Below are 20,012 nucleotides of genomic sequence, written 5' to 3' on the forward strand. Positions count from 1 at the left end.
CAGTCAACATAGGTTTAAAGCAAATAGGTTTTATCGAAGAAATCTGATTTCATTCTCTGAGGAGATTGCAAGTTTGGCTGATAAAGGTACTACAAAGTTGTAATACATTGACTTAGTATTGCACAGCATTCTGATTAAAATATTAGCACTCTACAATATATCAAAAGGCACACTTTAAATGGAATAAGAACTGGATAACAGATAGATCTCAAAAAGTAGTAAAGTAGTTGTCAATGAGGAATCATCATCAAATGGGGGTATTTCTAGGGGTGTTCCATAAAGATTGGCAGAGTGATAAATAATAATAAAAACAAGGCATTCATATTGCACAATCTTGATTGCTTGTTAAACTGGGCCCATTTAAAGAAAATATGTTCTAATATAGTCAAATGCAAAAGTATACATCTAGGAACAAGGGCTGCAGGCCATGCTTACAGAACAGGGGACTTTAACCTGGAAAGCAATGATTCTGGACCAGGTCATAACAGGCAAGCAACTCAACATCATCCCCCAGTGGGATGCTGTAGCAAAACGGGCTAATGCAATCCTGAGTAATGTAAACAAGGGAGCAGTGAGAGTAGGATAAGGAAGTGATTTTATCTCTGTATACTGTATTGAAGAGACTGATCCCAAAATATTGTGTACACTTTTGGTGTCCACATTTTAGAAAGGTGTTGAAAAACTGGAGAAGGTACAAAAACGGACCACAAAAATCATTTGAGAGCTAGGGAAAATGCCAGATAGCGAAAGACTTACAGAACTCAATCCACGCATCTTATCATAGAGACAAGGTGACTTGATTACAGTGTATAAATACCTCCAAGGGGAGAAAACACCTGAGCTAAAAGTCTCCTTAATCTAGCATAGAAAGGCATAACAAGAACCAATGGATGGAATGTAAATCCAAAGAAATTTAAATTAGCAATTAGGCACAATTTTTTTTTTAATAGTCAGTGTGGTTAACCATTGGAACAAACTACTAAGGACAGTGGTGGATTCTCCATCTCTTGATGTCTTCAGACGAAGACTTGATGCCTTTCTGGAGGATATGCTTTAGCTAACCACAAGATACTGGGCTTGAACAGCCATGACTGTGTGAAATTTGATTGCCTGTGATATACAGGAGGTCAGACTTGATCAAATGGTCCCTTCTAGCCTTGAACTCTCAGTGGTTACAGTTTCACTCTGAGTATTGAGTTCACTTGAATTTGAGATGCCAAACAAAATAAGACAGAACTGGAAAGCCAACAGGTTTCATTGCTTTTATTGTGAAACTGATGAAACTACCCGGGATCTTCCTATCACAATAAGTATCCAAAAGACACTAGAGGTGATGGGCTAAATGGTGCTCAAGCTTCCCATCCTAATCCAAGGAGACATCTGATATTTTGGGAGATCAATACCTGCTGGGAATGGGTCCTGGTCAAAAATCTTACTTGAAGTTTGCTGAAAAGTTAATGGTAACCATAGGCATTTTCCAGTTTCGTTACAAAACTTTCACAAAGCCTGCTTAATTCACCACTAAGGAGCTTATGACAGGGGATGGATCACTTGAGGATTACCTGTTCTGTGCATTCCCCCTGAAGCACCTGGCATTAGACAGTCAGAAGACAGGATAATGGGCTAGATGGACCTTTGGTCTGACCCAATATGGCTGTTCTTATGTTCATATGAGCCAAATTCCACTGAATGAATAGAAAGACTCCTTTTGACTTCATAGGCTTTAGAATGGTTTTGCTTTGCTTCCACTATTGCTCCTGTCTTCTGCTGACCTAAAACACAATCCACACAGAGCACTAACCACAAGACCATTTGGATGTCATTTACAAAGTCTGATTCAAATGGTTTTGGCTCTCTAAATTGTGAGGAAACCAAAATGGATTGCTTCAGATGTAAGGAAAAAATGTATTCATTGGTATCATTGCATGGTTAAAAGCTTGTCAGAGTGCATCCTGCTGTAGTTCCTGTATTAAAATAAAACTGGTGTCAGGAATTTGTTTGCAGAGTGAAGTCTACACCCTCACGTGCTATTTTTTAGTCCACAGAATAAATAACGAATTAAAATATAGCTAGTGGTCTTCATTTAAATATGATTACTGTTAGACAAGAACACTGAATATATGTGCTAGAAATTTTACCAATTTTTGGTGTATAAAAATTTGCTTTAATTGTAAAGTATTTTATTTTAACGTTTAAAGAGGCATTTTCCTTCCAAAATGGGTTGGGCCACTAGTTTAAGGTCAAAATCTACAAAGCAGAATGCAATGTGTACATATACAGAACTGCATGCACCAATTAACTCCGATATGTATGCTAACAATACATATAGATTATATAGACTAGTCGTTTCCAAACTTGTTCCGCTGCTTGTGCAGGGAAAGCCCCTGCCGGGCCGGGCCAGTTTGTTTACTTACTGCGTCCACAGGTTCGGCCTATCGTGGCTCCCAGTGGCTGCGGTTCGCTACTCCAGGCCAACGGGAGCTGCTGGAAACGGCAGCCAGTACGTCCCTCGTCCTGCGCCACTTCCAGCAGCTCCCATTGGCCTGGAGCAGCGAACCGCAGCCACTGGGAGCCGCGATCGGACGAACCTGCGGACATGGCAGGTAAACAAACCGGCCGGGCCACCAGTGGCTTTCCCTACACAAGTGGTGGAACAAGTTTGGGAACCACTGATATAGACATACATTAACAAAACTATATTAAAACATCAATAAGAGGTTGCAAACTCAAGCACTCAAAAGTTAGGAAATGCCAGAATTAAGATTACCCATGCAATCTTAATGTGATCTCCTTGTGTGTATGCACTATGATACAATCTTTAATTTCATGGCCATATACTATTTTTTCCACACAAACCCAGCCTCATGCAGTGAATCAGCAGCTATTCAATATTTATTTTCTTCTCCATATTCAATGTATGTCCCTAGGCCTTATTTAACATACACCATCCAATCCCTGAACTGAATAAAAATAATTAATTTCCTCATGGATGTTTCTATGGTGTTTTCATCATAGTATCTGAGTGCTTCACAAAGATTAATGAATTTAACTTTCAAATGTCTTGTGAGATTAAGTGGCAGTCAGTGTTAAATCCAATTTGTAAATGGGGAACTCAGGCACAGAGAGATTAAGGACAAAACTGTGAGAAGTGTCCACTAATTTTGTGAGCTCAACTTGAGTCACCTAGGACCTGATATTTTAGAGTACTTAGCATTATATAGTACAGTATATGTTCAGTGCACAGCTCCCACTGACTTCAGTTGCAGTTGTGATTGCTCAACACCTCTGCAAATCTGTCCTGCGGTTTCTCACCTGGGTATCCAGAAAATGAGGAACACAATATTACTGGCCAACGGTGCAGTTTGGATTAAGAGATTTCCCCAGCATCACACAGGAACTCCATGGCAGAGACAGGGACAGAGTCCATTTCTTCAGGACAGAATACAACTGCCTTAACCGTTAGACCATCCTTTATCTTTTCCAGTTCTCTGCCACCACACATCTTTCAACATCTGCTACAAATCAGGCAGGTGTTCTACAAACAACAGCCTCCTTCGCTACACAATCCTGATTAATTTGTGGAGCACTGTCCATCCTTTACACTGAATGAGGCAGGGATCCTCTGGAAAAAATAGTATATAATCATGTCATTATAGCATGTATCATAATGCATACATAAAAGATGGACGAATTAAGTTTACACAGGTAAACTTAATCTTAGCATTTCCTAACTTTTGAGTGCTTGGCTTTGCAAGCTATTTCTAACATTTTTATATAGAATTTCTTAATTAAAAAAAAATTTAAAAAACCCCCACAAAATCTGTCATGTGGAACCACACTGAGCCCCAAATTGGGTCATCGGCAGGATTCAGATCATTATATTCACAGCATAGACCTCTAGCACTTGAACTTACTTAGTAATTAGTAGCAGCAGTACACAATTATCCTCTATATGGACCAGATACTAGAGAGTAGACGAGACACACATCTGCCATTGATTTCACAAGTATTTTCTGACAAGAGAGGAATATAAAGAGTGAGGACACCTGGGGTCAGTTTCAGGTAGAGGAGGGTGCTCTCATGGTTATAGACCCCACTACCCCAGGCTGCTCCTCTGTTCTTATCCTCTCCTGACTTCTATCCATCTAATAATCCCACAGTTCCTGCCATCCTCTAGCTCTATGCCTATATAACTCCAGAACCACACTCTCTGCTCCTATCCACACACCTGCACACCTGCTATCCTTTGTTTCCCCACACTCTTTAGTCCCTGGTTCTAGCAACCCTCTCTCCTTGTCCCTGGATTCCTCTTCCCTCTGCATTCCAATCAATTACTTTCTCCTTCTCTGCCGTACAGTCTAGGTGCCTGCAGGGGAGCACTGAGTACAGGAAGGAAAGACTTTATGCTTTCAGTTTCTGTACCAGTTCCACAGTGGCCTCCAACAGCCAAGAAAGCAATTACGGGAAGTCCTGCTCAGTTCCTGTAGCCCTAAGGATGGAGCATGCCCAGTAGAGACAAAATTTGAAGAGAACTTAGCTGCCAAACTTTAATAAATCTCTACTGACCGTGTATAAACTGGGATTATTTGGAGGTTTATAATGTGACCAAATTTGGGCAGATTTTAATTGGGATGGCAAAAGGCACATCCCAGTGTCACCCCTCCCCCCCCAATTCCAGTCCTTGTTCCAAAATGTGGATATGCTAAAGCTGCTCAATAAAACTATTTTTTTAAACATAATCAAAAATAATGTATTTTCCCCTAACCTTTTTCTCAGAAATGGCTGAATCTATTAGTTGAAACTTAAACGAACAAAAAACGCATTCTAAGGCAGACAACCATCATGGAAAGTTTCAGCCTGAACGGTTAAGGCTCAGCAAATGAAAATAGGGTCTAATGATGGGAAGCATCAGGCAACTTCTGCATATAATGACAGGTTTCAGAGTAACAGCTGTGTTAGTCTGTATTCGCAAAAAGAAAAGGAGTACTTGTGGCACCTTAGAGACTAACCAATTTATTTGAGCATAAGCTTTCGTGAGCTACAGCTCACTTCATCCGATGAAGTGAGCTGTAGCTCACGAAAGCTTATGCTCAAATAAATTGGTTAGTCTCTAAGGTGTCACAAGTACTCCTTTTCTTTCTGCATATAATATAAATGTTTTGCGGAATAGTATGTAACTAGAAAAATTCTCATGGCATTTTTTTTCAGATCTGGCAAGAAAAAGGTATCAATTCTTGGGCTCAGATGTAAAATATATCAAGTTTCAATTCAAAAGGGAGTTTGTATGTTGACATAGTAATCCCCTGAAAGTGCGTTGTTTGAAAGAAAATGCTCTTGCATATTCAAGTATTGTGCTTCTGGGACAATCCTAACATGAAAACGTATTTTTAAAAGTTTGTTTTGTTTTCTTTTAAAAATATATACTACATAATGCTCAAGGGCTAACCAGAGGCTGGACTTTTCTTGAGATTGCCATAATTTATTAAAATCTTACCTATATGTAACAGAACACCAGCTCATTGTTTAATGTAGGCATAAATTTAACAGCTCTGGGTGACAAAGCTCTTTCACAATGTTTTTCATCTACTTTAATCTCGAATTTCCATCTTGATGATGAATCATTACCATCTAGGTGTAGTGACGTCTCCTAGGAATGGGAATGTATCAAATATCTATGCTACCTGCTAGAAATTTTAAAATAAATAACGTCCTTACTGATCTACCTAAACCATACCTCATACTATTTATTTCCTTTTATTCTTGCTTCTAGCATCAGGCACCACACAATCCACTACAGGTCCTATCCATCACTCTATTTCTCTTTCTGTTATAAACCACAGGACATTCATCTCTAACACACCACACCATAAACTATTAAATCTCAGCAATCTAATCTCAAATTTAAAATATAACAATAAAGGAAACGCTCTGATTTTTGTTTACAGTCAGTGGCTTCAAAAAAGCAAATTTCAGAGTCTAATTTTTGCTAATGAAACCTAAGTGATGACATTATGGCAGAAGCACAGGAAAATGTAAGCCTTATTATCATATTCTGCAAGACCTTGTTCTTTCCAAGACCTTTTGTGGGTCCAAGAAGGAATTCATTCTTTACACGAGATAATTCTAGGTCTCTGGTGAGAAGATAGCATTTATGTTTATGTTCACAGCACTGTGTGTACTCTTTAATACACAAATTAAGCAACTCATTTTTGTTGGACTGAAAATGAGATCCCAGAGATAAATGGCCAAATGTAATCTATTATGGAACACTGATTCTATATTCATTGCCAAAATGTTTTACACGCATACAAAAACAGTAGATGGAATCAGTGCAGAAAGGCACCAGTCATTCCAGAAGCGAAATATTTACACTCTGTGTACTTTTGTTTGTTGAGTGGATCATTATGTTAGTAATATTAAGTGCGATGCAATGCAATTATAAACTCTTTATACTCCAGATAGACCCTGGAAATGCTCATTATAAATCATTACTTCCTCAACAGCCAATCAGCATTCTGAATTCCCCAATATTCTGACATACTGTTCTCAGAAAGCAGGGGAGTTCAAGCAAGCTGACAAGCTGGAGAGGAGCTATGTTGCTTCCCTCCTGATGCAGAATTCCACTATAACATTTCCAACAGGGAGGTTTCTGTGCTTCAGTAAGAAAGAAAAAAAAAAGCCTAGATTAAGAATATAAACATGTCCACTTTATTCCCTTAATGGAGAATAAAAGTGGAATCATTTATAATGAATGTAATATATAAGAGCTACAGCTTATGTGAGATCATATGAAATCACATTTGCACCACTCACCAGAGGACATTCTTGGATCAGAACCGTAGCCTCAGCAGCAGGAATTAGATTATAGTTGAAAAAAAAATGTTGTATTTAAGTAACAAATAACTAACCAGACGGTTCTGGCTGTGTCAGTCTCATCCCTGTTAAAAGGGTAAAGCAATTTTTTCTAAAATGCAGTGCTTGGAGGGGTCTGAATAAAAGCAGACTGAAGTTAGTGACAAAGCCCTCCTCCTCTAACTTCAAATATAAATTAAATAAATATTCTGTAAAGGTGCATCTTTTTCAATAAGAATACAACAGAAATGATAGCCAAAAAAAGTGTGCACCCTGGTGTCTACAAAAGATCAGTACTTGTGCAGACAGGCTAACATTTGTGCATGTAAAAACAACAACTGGATGCTGACAGTAACTACCCATTTCCATTTATATGCCCATATGTCTGAATTGGACATGCAAATATAGGTTTTGAGTGGACGTGCATCTTCTGGAAGCGCCTGTTGAACCCACGTTTGAAATACTCATTCAAAGTGTAATGAGGTATAAGAAGCTGAGGACAATAATGTCCATACCTATACAAAAAGAAAAGGAGTACTTGTGGCACCTTAGAGACTAACAAATTTATTTGAGCATAAGCTTTCGTGAGCTAAAGCTCACTTCATCGGATGCATTCAGTGGAAAATACAGTGGGGAGATTTATACACATAGAGAACATAAAACAATGGGTGTTACCATACACACTGTAAGGAGAGTGATCACTTAAGATGAGCTATTACCAGCAGGAGAGCCGGGGCGGGGGCGGAGAAGAAAACCTTTTGTAGGGATAATCAAGGTGGGTCATTTCCAGCAGTTGACAAGAACATCTGAGGAACAGTGGGGGTGGGGGTGGGGAAATAAACATGGGGAAATAGTTTTACTTTGTGTAATGACCCATCCACTCCCAGTCTCTATTCAAGCCTAAGTTAATTGTATCCAGTTTGCAAATTAATTCCAATTCAGCAGTCTCTCCTTGGAGTCTGTTTTTGAAGTTTGTTAGTCTCTAAGGTGCCACAAGTACTCCTTTTCTTTTTGCGAATACAGACTAGCACGGCTGCTACTCTGAAACCATACCTATACAGTCACAGATTTTTAGAAAAAAACATCTTAAGAATCTCTGAACAATAGGACAATAATACTCCCTGTCCCCAACATACAGCAGTCTGTTTTACTTAGATGGATCCTCTTAGAAACATTTAGGTTTATAGTCTGTTTTTCTCCTGTTACAAATTTCAGTTAAACCCAAATGTCTACACTAACTGCTCCCAACATATTTCTACTGAACCTGACTGCATTGTAAGTCTTATAAAGTTAGCTGCTATAAAGTCTTGGCATCATTTTATAATTCATGAAAACAGTATTTTGTATTTGTAAAGGGAATCTTTTCTGAGTTTAGACCTCATAAATATCACAACTTAAAGTGATTTTTCTCTGACTAACTTTAGTTCTCAGTTTTATAAATTAAGACGAATATACATGGTTGTTAAGCATAAAATAATAAATAATAATATTAATAATACTAATTTTGTTTGCAATAAAGATATCAAAAATAGAAAAATACTATACATTAAGTTTAAAAAATCCAAAAAAGGATATATATTGAACATTAAAGTTGAAAGGCCCCAAACTTTACTTAAAACACATACATCTCTTTAAAACGTGACCTCCTGATCCTGGAAAATCTAACAGTTACTCAAACTGAAGATGACAGCCTTGATAAAAATTAAAGTTTACGGTATCCGTTTTGTAATCCTTCAACAGCAAAACTAATATGCAGGATTTCTTTGTGATCATGGATGTTCAAGTGAGCTTTAAATTGTCCTTCACACCCTTTCATGTACATTCTTAGCATCATGAAGAATTTATTTTAATATCCCCCCTCATCACACAAGGGTGTTTTGAAAATAAATCAATGAATGTTTGTGATGCACTCAGATACCATAGTGATGACACCCCTGACGAAATTACTAATTCAGTCTTCAGAACAGGATATGAATAGTCTGCAGTAAATAAAACCTGGGGCCACACACTGAATCATGAAGATACAATAATATATTGAAGGCTGCATGCCTTTAGCACCATCCTGTGCACTGAATGAGGCAGGGATTCTGTGAAAAAAATAGTATGTGTTAATGTAATTAAAACCTACATCAACATGCATGTGCAAGAGGGGGTTGGGCTAAGGTTACCAGAATTAAGGTTATCCCTTTGCATTTCCTAACTTCTAAGTGCTTGACTTTGCAATCTTAATAATGTTCTTTCAATGTAGTTCTTTGTGTACAACTTCCTAGATTTAAAAAAAAAAAAACCCGCAAAAATAGAAAATCTATCACATGGCATAGGGTCCAGACAAATTGGAGGATTGGGCCAAAAGAAATCTGATGAGGTTCAACAAGGACATGTGCAGAGTCCTGCACTTAGGATGGAAGAATCCCATGCACCGCTACAGGCTGGGGACTGACTGGCTAAGCAGCCATTCTGCAGAAAAGGACCTGGGGATTAGACTAGATGAGAAGCTGGATATGAGTCAGCAGTGCGCCCTTGTTGCCAAGAAGGCTAATGGCATATTGGGAGGCAAAAGTAGGAGCACTGCCAGCAGATCGCGGGAAGTGATTATTCCCCTCTATTTGGCACTGGTGAGGTCACATCTGGAGTACTGCATCCAGTTTTGGGCCCCCCATTACAGAAAGGCTGTTGACAAATTGGACAGAGTCAATTGTTGAGGAGGGCAACAAAAATGATCAGGGGGCTGGGGCACATGACTTATGAGGAGAGGCTGAGAGAACTAGGCTTGTTTAGTCTGAAGAAGAGAAAAGTGAGGGGGGATTTGATAGCAGCCTTCAACTACCTGAAGTGAAGTTCCAAAGAGGATGGAACTCGGCTGTTCTCAGTGGTGGCAGAACAAGGAGCAATGGTCTTAAGTTGCATTGGGGAGATCTAGCTTGGATATTAGGAAAAACTATTTCACTAGGAGGGTGGTGAAGCACTGGAATGGGTTACCTAGGGAGGTGGTGGAATCTCCATCCTTAGATGTTTTTAAGGTCAGGCTTGATGAAGCCCTGGCTGGGGTGATTTAGTTGGGGTTGGTCCTGCTTTGAGCAGGGGGTTGGACTAGATGACCTCCTGAGGTCGCTTCCAACCCTAATCTTCCATGATTCTATGAAAATGACACCCATTGTGTCATTTAGATCCACCACACAGACTTTTGCCACTTGAGGTAAAGGAGCAACTGATAGAAATATTTGGTTGTCATCCTCTAAGTGGACAAGTATTAGAGGGAGATTTTGATGGAGTTTACCCCCTGCACCTGCAAGGCAAAGGAAAGAACCCATGTTCCCCACCTAGATGGTAATTAACTGATTGCCTTCTGGCCAGAGGACACAGAGCTAGGCCTTATAAGTAGACTGATGGAGCTCAGTTGGAAAGAGACAACAGAGGTGACTGGACTCTCTGACGGAGAAAAGTCTTAGCTTAGGGTTTAACAGACAGAAAGCAACAGAGAAAGAACACTACAAGACCAGGTTAGACTCCCGCAGGGGAAGCCCTTGAGCAGAATGAACAAGTGATGTCTGAAAGGCGTGGAATGGCTATTAGTTATAAGATTTATTTGGATTTTCATTTAGACCTGTAAGGGGCTTAAACTTTTATGTGATTTGGCTGGAGGGCCACCGCATACAATACCCCAAGGGGGAGCCAGGAGAAGATGCAGGCTGAGAAAGAACATTGCAAATCCAACGGAGAGCCCAATAGGGGGACTCCATGAAATATGGTGACCAGAGACAAGGGGGCACTCCTGAAGGGTGGACGTGCTACTATCGGGATCAGACATTTTGTCAGTGAGTTTAACAGATATTTGTTGACAGAAGTGAAATAGTCAGACTTAGGAGTCTTGGGTTCCATTCCAGATTCTGGAGGGGAATGTTCTCTAGTGGGCATAGACTCCAACCTCAGTCTCTTCCCCCACACCCATCTTATCCCAATCTATTTACTCACAACTCCCATCTGGCTCTGTCCACTCTGCATTCGATTCATAGAGCTTCCTCCTCTACAATGCATGGTCCCAGCAGGTTGAGCACAGGAGAAACAGGCTTTCCTGCCTCAGTTTAGGTACCAGGACATAGCATAGCATGGACAAGAGTAGCAACTTCACTTTCTGGACCATGCACAGTGCAGACAGACTCTTCAGAGATATTGGCTGTTAAGCCCTAGCAAGTCTTGACAGAACATATTCTAACTGAATTTTTTCAAAGGCTTATAACTTAGCAAAACTCGGGTGAATTTTCCTGGGGAAAGCAAAAGACACATCTTTGACATAAAAACCAGCTCCTGCCAAATGTCAGGTCCTTACTCCAAAGCATCTCATAGCAAAGGTGACCAGAAATTTTTAATATGTGCATAAAAGTATTTTTCCTGAGAGCCTCATTCTCAGAAATGGATGAACCTTTTTGGTTGAAGTTTAAAAACCAAAACCAACAAAAACGAAACCTCCACAAAGCCCAAGGTAGATATCCCTCATGCATAATTTCAGCCCAAATGCTTAAAGTTTGGTAAAATTATATGCAGCTGAGAATAGGGTCTTATAATGAGAAGTGTCAGACAACCTTACTGTAATACAGTAATATTATATATATATATCATCTATAATACCTATGATTGTTGAATAATCACCCAGGTTACTAGGGATTCCTTGAATTAATACAACACTCATTATTAAACTATACTGGATGTACTTGCAGTGAATGGGAATCTGCATGGTATTAAATAAAACTTGCAGAGTTGTTCCGCCATGAACGAGGCTTAGTGTAAAACCAGGTGGGGATTCTTTGGAGGTGTCTCTTATTCAGTTGATATAAAGACCAACTGTAAGATCCTCGGCATCTACAATTCCTCTGTATCGCTCTAGTTCTGCAAAGAGCCGTTAAAGCTGCCTTAAGATAACAGCTAAGGATTTTTCTGGCATTGTAGAATCCTGTGCTGGCATAGGACTAGCATCACTGCTGTTTCTTATTTCCCCAGGCTAACAGGTGCTTAGGGGAGGTTTGGGGTATGCAGGGAGAATTGCAAGAGCACAAGATTGCAGGGACAGACTACAATTCTTTGGACTCACTGGAGTCTGTTATCTACTAGACTTTACTAACTAGATCAGTGGTTCCCAAACTTTTTCCACTGCTTGTGCAGGGAAAGCCCCTGGCCGGGCCGGTTTGTTTACCTGCTGCGTTCGCAGGTTTGGCCAATCGCAGCTCCCAGTGGCTGCGGTTCGCTGCTCCAGGCCAATGGGGGCTGCGGGAAGCGGCATGGGCCAAGGGACGTACTGGCCACCGCTTCCAGGAGCTCCCATTGGCCTGGAGCAGCGAACCATGGCCAGTGGAAGCCGCGATCGGCCGAACCTGCGGACGCAGCAGGTAAACAAACCGACCCAGCCCGGCAGGGGCTTTCCCTGCACAAGCGGCGGAACAAGTTTGGGAACCACTGCTCTAGACATACAAACTTTAATACTTCACAGTGGTTTCCAATATCAATTTTCTTAACACATGGCTGAGGGCTAACATAAGAAATAGACTTTCTTCTCAATACATACGGGTCTTCCGAGCAGAATCTTCCACAAAGAGAGAAGAAATGTCTTCATCCACTCCTGCTTCATTCTTTGCAATACAAGTATACGCTCCTGTATCTTCATAGCGCACATTGCTAATGTGAACCTCACTGCCATTTGCTGAAAACAGAGGGAGAACACGCCATGTGAACAACAATTTCAGTTTTGCTACAGTGCTTTCAGATTACACTCAGGCAGTTTTCTCAGTTCATCCTAATTAAACTGCTTTCGTTCCTGAGTACATGCTTTTGAGCCATGCCAAACTACTCCAAAGGTGTAGTAGTACTATCAACCATTTCACAGAGAACAGGAATATCTCAATTGTACTTGCTGCTTGGATCTGGATGTCAGTTCCAGATTAGATACCTGCTTGAGTGCTGATATGCCCTCTTCTATAGACTTTAGCTGTTGTTACTTATGCTGTATACAATCATTGACATTCTGGTGTCTTGTATTGCTGATTTAACACAAAATAACATGGCTTCCATAGAACATAATGGGGTAAATTTTCAGCTCAATTCAAGCTGAAAGAGAAATAGCTTCTAGCATATGGGATGCTATATTAATTGAATTTATTTATAATTTGGTATAATTGAGTTAGAAAAATGGAGAGTCGAATTTGCATAACCCAACCTCTTTTTCATGTGTACACTCCTGCTCACCAATCAGAGTGCCACTGCACACGCAGATGACAGTTTATATGTGCAAAATGTGGACAAATGCACATGAAAATTCACTCATATGTGCCTACAGCAATAAAAGTCAAACAAATGCAAACTGTCAAAAGCACAACTACACCACACGCTGAAAGACAGATATAGCTCCTAGTTTATGCAATGCTACTCAAGGAGGCTGGGATGAGGGTCCTTTGAAATATCAGTCTAAGAAAATCCACCTTTCTGAAACGGTTCTCAAATATGCAATATTGCTCTAATACACTTTTCAATTGATAATTCTGCCTTAAAAAAAAACAGCCATAGTGATTAGTACATCTGGAAGTGAATGCAGAATAGCAGCTGACAAGTTTTTACAGGATTTTATAGTAGGATTCTGTGGAAACCTGTCTCTGAAACAATTTCAGGGCTATATTTCAGATATGCTTCTGAAATAGTACACTCAAATAGTGTTTTGTGCACAAGTTTGTACACCCAAAATCAATATTTGTGCATACAAATGAGAAATTGTATGTGGACTTGGGTAGATAGGTGTACAATTTTCTGATATTCATATACAAATACCCTTTTGTAATAGGAGTGCCACTCTGCTGTAAGTGCAAAATGTGCCTGCTCAAATTCAGAATCCATGTTTAAGAATCCAATCTTTACAATTGTATATGGACAAAATGGGACTCAGGGATGTGGCATATAGCTTGTCAAGGAGCACTTTTCTTTTGTTCCAGTCTTTACATCTTTTTTTTACTGCTGATTTGTGGGGTAAAGGATAGACAGGTTACAGGAAAAATGTATTAAGATTATCCATAATTTAATTTTTAATAAAGTGTATTAAGTAAGAAGACATGAAATATGTTTTCCTTGAAAAAAGATCATTCTCCTCATTGTATTTATCTCTAGACATCTAATGTTAAAGTCAGAAGAGAACATCCCTAAACAACCCTCCAGAGCACAAGTGAGCTGTCAGAGAAGGCATGGTCCCATGGACAGTGGTCCTGCAGAAGGAAATGTTCCCATGGTATGAAGTGCTCCTTCAAGGGGAAAGTGGGTATGTCTCTTGCGGGAGCGAAAGTGGTTAAGAGAGCTAAGGATGATCACCTATAAGGGTAAATACAACACTCTCTGCACAGAGCTATCTGCTACCTTCCCATCTGTGCTCTTTCCCCAGATGCACTTTGGATTATTGTTGATAGGAACTCAACACTCTCACACTCCCCAGACACTTCTCTGTCTAGAGGAGTCACTGCCCTATGCCCTACCTTTGAAGTTGAACATAATGGAGTTGTGGAGGGAGACTAACACCACAGGGTCCCTTAAAGTGGCAGATCGTCCAAGAGAAGGATGGATAACAAGTAGCTCTGCACATGGAACAGAAGGGATCTCAATGAGCTATTTACCCTGCATTCAGACAGACCTGAGATCACTGTTCCCTGTAAGCTGTGCGCATGTGCATGTGCGCACAGATCCTAAACCCCACGCACACGCGAAACACCACGCGCACAAAAATGTGCACAGAAGCACAACAATTTGCACAGAAGAATTTTTTTGCGCACATGGCCTGTCAAAAATTAGAGGGAACATTGCCTGAGATCCATGGGATCACTCCCTTTATCTGCCTCTTATTGTTTCACAAAAGCATTTTCCTTTAGATTGTCTGTTTGCAAGAGTGCTCCCCACACATCCCTTCAAGAGAGCTTTCATAGCATCCCCACTAGCTGTGCATATTTTGGGTGCTTTTCTTGCTCTTTCTGCTACCAGGTTCCTTATCAGAGGTCTGAGTGTTCCTCTCCTTCCCGCTCCCAATAACTTAGCAAAATTTAGGGCAGCCTTGTGTTTAGGCAGCCTGCTAATTCAGCCTGCTAACTCGTTGCTGACAACATAGTAACTCTCAGCACTGGGGGACCCTCTCCTATGAAAGGGTGGGAAGTCCTTGGGATTAAGTGGATAAGACTGCACTTTTATAAAAATAGAGAGAGGAGATTAACAGCCCAAGATTGGCCTTTAATTTACACTTTATATAAAGTACAAGTTGCTAATATAGAAATAAGTATACAGCTGTACTTTGAAAGCTGCAGGATCTCCCATGCATCCTTATATTATATCCATTTCAATGGATGTTCAATCAAAGCTCCTACCAAAGCCCAAGAACTATCTTAGAGCAGTAAAGAAGTTAAAAACACAAATACATTTCAGAAGTGACAAGTGATTTCAGGTGCCTCAATATTTGGGAGTTCAACCTGAGACCTCTTAAAAGGGCCTGATTTTCAAGAGTTCTGTGCATCTGCCCCTGAAAAAAATCAGACCCTTTTGAGGTGTCCCAACTTGGGCAAAAGTGGAAGCACCTACAATCACTAATCACTTTTGGAAATTTAGACCTAAATGACTAAAAATACACTAAAAATTAGATCCATCAAAGCAACTTTAAATACAACTGAATCTAGTGTCGGGAAATAGAGGATTATTTAAATTTTGTTTTAGAGTTAAGGATAAAACTGGACCCTAGGATTTGATCCCACTCCAAACTTTGGGAAAGATCCAGAACTAGACTTTGTGTCTTGGGATTCTTCTTTCATATTAGAGAACTAGATTGCCATTATTTACAAATTTGTATTAAATATTAAAATGAAAACATATGGAAACTTATATCCTCCCTCTGTTTTTATCAATTATTTAACATTTTAAAGTATCTGGGGATAACATATGTATGGAAAGTCGTACACAAAATAAAGCCACATAGTATTACGTGAGACTGCATTCTGGATATTAGAAAGCATAGAGGCCGCTTCAATATGATAAGAACTGACCTGAATCTTCATCCAAACTTGAAATGAACCAGAAGCGAATTTTGTTAGGAGTTGGAAAATGTTGATTATTTTTCTTTTTCTTTCATTTTTGCCCTTCTCTATATCATTACTTTGGCTAGGCCAGGAAGCACTGAAATACTGCAAAAGGCGAATCTTGTGATATATCTGACCTGACCAGATTCATTACATTTAGAAATCTCATGAAGCCCTCTGTCCAATTTCCAGCCAAAAGTGGCATCCACATTTTCAGTGCTGTCTAAAACCAACTTTGAGGGTTTTCTCTATATTCTGACAGCCTTACTTCTATTGAGTTGTACCTTACTCCTTGAATAGCCTCACGGGCATAAGTGGAACTACTCACACGCTGTGATACTATTCACCCTGAGTAAGGGTGCCAGAATCTGGCCCTGGCGCATTTTCAAAATAAAAACCATGACACACTTTGTCATGAAATACCTCTACAAAAAGATAAAAAAGAACATATTTTCAAAAATGCTGCACAGTTGTTGCTAACTCACACCTGCATATTTCTCAGAGGGGAGGATTTTTTCCAGTCACCAAAGGCAAGTCTACACTGCAGCTGGGAGTTTACTTCCCAGCGTGGATAGACAGACCTGGTTAACTAGAAGGGTTGAGGCATGGGCTAACTGCTTCAGTACAAACCCTCTGGATGCACACTAACGGCTCAATTCTGCAACCCCTTTTCAGGTCAAGTAACAGATATTCACAATAGTATCCCCACTTACTACAATGAGATTACTCACATGAATAAGTACCACTCACCAGTTATGTCTTCACATGACAGCTAGCTGGAGTTAGCACACTAGAGTTAACTGCACTCAAACTAGCCTAGCTTCAGAGATCTTGTCCACACTTCAAAACAACAGAGAGGTTACACAGAGTGACTTGATTACCAGCGCAGAGCGATTGCAATAGCTGCTGATGAATTGTTGTAATTCCAGCTGTTGCATCCACATTGCATTTCTATCTCAATGTAAGCGGAGGAATGGTCCCACTATTGTGGGGAACTTTCCTGGCTTCTGCACTACACCGGTGAAGTGGGCTAGTGAAAGGATCTGAGTCCTCGCTTCCACTTCCTTTACCCAGAGGCCTCCCTGCCCTTGAGGACTCCCCTTCCACTCTCCTGTCTGGCAGAGTACTTGTAACCCTGACAAGGCTGGGTCCAGGATTCCTCGGGGGCTCGACCCCTAACCTTGCTGTGGTCACCTAGGACAGGGGGTAGGGTGTCCCCACTCCGGGGTACTCTCTCTGTACTGGGCACTTCCCTGACCCACTGATCATTACATACAATTTAAAGCAAATACAAGTTGTTTAATTAACAGTTAATTTAAAAAAAGAATAAGGAAAAATGGGAAAGGTTAAAGGAAAACACATCACCCTGCTCTGTAGCAGAGAACATTGCAAACAGTCTCTGGACACCAGGGCACTTCACAGTCTGTTCCTTGTAGGTCCAAGGCCTCCTTCTCAGGCCCTGGCTGTGCTACAGAGATGCTGCGGGCTGGACGCTTGCAATAGTGGTAGCCACACACCTCTGGGTTTTGGGTGGTGGGACCCTTCTTGCCAGCGTCAGCCCCCCATCGGGTGTAGATCCCCCTCCCAGTCTGGCCTGCAAGGACCCTTGGCTGGGGGTGTCTTTCTGCACTGGGCCCTTTGCCCAAGGTCCCCCCTTGACTGGCCCCAGTTGTTCACCACACCTGGCTCTGTGGCTGCCGCCCTGTTCCCAGCACAAGATCTGCTCTCTCCCCGGGCTGTTTCTCTGGCTCTGGGGCTGCAGCTCTGCTCCCAGAACAGGATCTGCTCTCTCCCTGGGCTGTTTCTCTGGCTCTGGGGCTGCAGCTCTGCTCCCAGAACAGGATCTGCTCTCCCTGGGCTGCTTCTGTGACTGCTCCTAACTCTGACCTGTTTCCTGGGCTGCTTTTCTGGTCCCTCTGAATCTGGCGCAGCTCTGCTCCCCAGCTCAGCTTGGGCCCCTGCTTTCTCCTTACCTCAGCCCCACTCTGTCTGACCCAGGCAATTCCAGCTCACACGGAGGACGGGACCCCCCCTGGCCTCCTGACTCCCTGATTAGCCTGCCCACCCTGTCCTGGAACATTGGCCTCTCCCCATTGTTCCTGGGGACTGTCAGTCTCAGGGTCCTGATTTCCCATTGACCCTTCCCCTTTAAGTACTGGGAGCTAGCCAACCAAAACAGCGCCACTGAATGTTAGTAAGGGGGCAACAGTCCCCTGACATCAAGCTTCAACAACAACAGAGCTTTAACAACCCCTTCACCCTACCCCCAAGAACTAGCTAGCTTGAGTTTAAAGCACTATTTAACTCCAGCTAGAGATTGTTCTGTATGGAGAGGAGTTCAGCTGAGGTAACACTCAAGTTATAACTCAAGCTAACTGTGCTGAGAAGACACATCCATTGTGAGTAAAGGTGGCAAAATAGGATCATGACAATTCAGATACTTAACTCTTGGAGTCTTCTACTCAACCTGCAAAGGAAACTGCTAGTATTGCTGGACAATTCTATTAGTGCTTCCTGTATTGCCAATTCCTGTCCAGCAGGCAAGGGTGGTTTTTAAATCTTAAAAGACTATATTTTCAGCCTGGCTTTTGGCAGAGTTCAGCTCTTTGCTTGCATTTTATTTACAGCATGTATTACAAAATGGTATGAGACACCTTTACTAATAAATTTATATATGTTTCATTATAATGTCCAATAACTGATTAATGCTCTGTTCTAGTCATTCTTTACTTATCTCAGTGAACAGATTTTGCTGGTTTTAACAGAAACTGCAAAATTTACAAAATTCACTTAAATCCTAATCCATCCCTAAAGTAAACTCTTTTGTTTTCAATGGAGGTAGAAGAAAAAATGAATTTGGAACACTGGGCCAAGTTCTGCTCTCATTTATGGTGGAGTAAATCTGGAAAAATTCCATTAAAGTCAATAGAATGAGTTTTGATTTACACCAGTGTAACAAATAAAAACAATAACTGAGATTCTGGGCTATCTTGTTTTAAACATATTATTTGCTCCTCAATTAGGTAAATGGCAAAAACAGCATAAATTGCAGTAGTTCCAAGTCAAAAACTTTAGTGCTGAATTGCAGTTAAACTATGGTCAGGATTGTGTGCCTTGTACTACACAGACCTGTGCAGAGGAGTAAGGGAGAGTAAGAATCATCACCCTTCATTTACATGGATCTTAGGTTTAATATCACTTGCCCCATCTGGTACAGGTTGTAGGGTAGGAGGAGTCTTAGATCTTCATTGTGCTGGCCCACACAGATAAACTCTAGTGCAGGACTGGGGACAGGTCCAGGTATTGAAATGTATTGCAGGTACAGGCCAGAATCAATTACTCTCCCCATTCTCTCACTCAAGCAAAGGGGGAGCAGGGAGGGATTTGTGCCTCAGAGGGTACCTCTAAGGCACAGTGTCTCCTGAGGTGGTGCAATTCACACTTGTCTCCTTGGTTCAGGGCTGTGCCTAATGGCACAATGTCTCTCTAAACAGATAAATTAAAGCAGCATGAAACGTAGAATTCTACTGTAGAATCTCCATAGTGCTGCTTTGTTTGTTTTAAATCAAGACTTGCGCTTAGACAGTAAGTATGCCTCTTTACCTTGAAGGGTTAACTGTTTGGATAACTTTGGAGTAATATCAATTCCATTCTTCAGCCAACCAAGCTGTGGGTTTGGGATACCTTCAGCGTAGCATCGGAGGCTTGCTGTCACACCAGGCTCTCTGGCCTGGCTCTCTGGATAGACTCGAATGACTGGTGGAACTGAATACAGAAAACAATTATCAGTCAAATGAAAAGCAAAATTATCACATTAAAAAAAAAATTCTCCAAGCAGTTGATTCTAAGAACCTTGAAGCCATATATAATGAGATAATGAAAGGGTATTGTGATATTACCAGCATATTTAACAGTATCTAGCATTGCATTCCACAGCAAGTCAATTTCTAAAAGAGAAGGCATGTCATTCTGAGAAATCCCTCTTTCCCTTGTCAACAGTGTGACTGCACAATTCTGAATTTTAATTCAGTTGTTCTTAGGGTTTGATATTGATTTCTTTATATATATTTCCTTTGAAGA

At 40.9% G+C, this 20,012-nt stretch overlaps 1 protein-coding gene across 3 annotated transcripts in view; it reads right to left on the reverse strand.

The window, feature by feature from the left end:
- Positions 1-20,012, reverse strand: part of FSTL5 (follistatin like 5) — a 540,589-nt gene that overhangs the window by 75,693 nt on the left and 444,884 nt on the right. For all 3 annotated transcript variants that reach the window (XM_007071285.3, XM_043545924.1, XM_007071286.3), the window contains 2 exons: positions 19,536-19,697; positions 12,410-12,544 (listed from right to left, as the gene is read on the reverse strand). In XM_007071285.3, the coding sequence (XP_007071347.2) occupies positions 12,410-12,544; positions 19,536-19,697 (297 nt within the window). The remainder of the gene's footprint in view (positions 1-12,409; positions 12,545-19,535; positions 19,698-20,012) is intronic.

This window comes from Chelonia mydas, chromosome 4, assembly GCF_015237465.2.
Source record: "Chelonia mydas isolate rCheMyd1 chromosome 4, rCheMyd1.pri.v2, whole genome shotgun sequence".
NCBI lineage: Eukaryota > Metazoa > Chordata > Testudines > Cheloniidae > Chelonia > Chelonia mydas.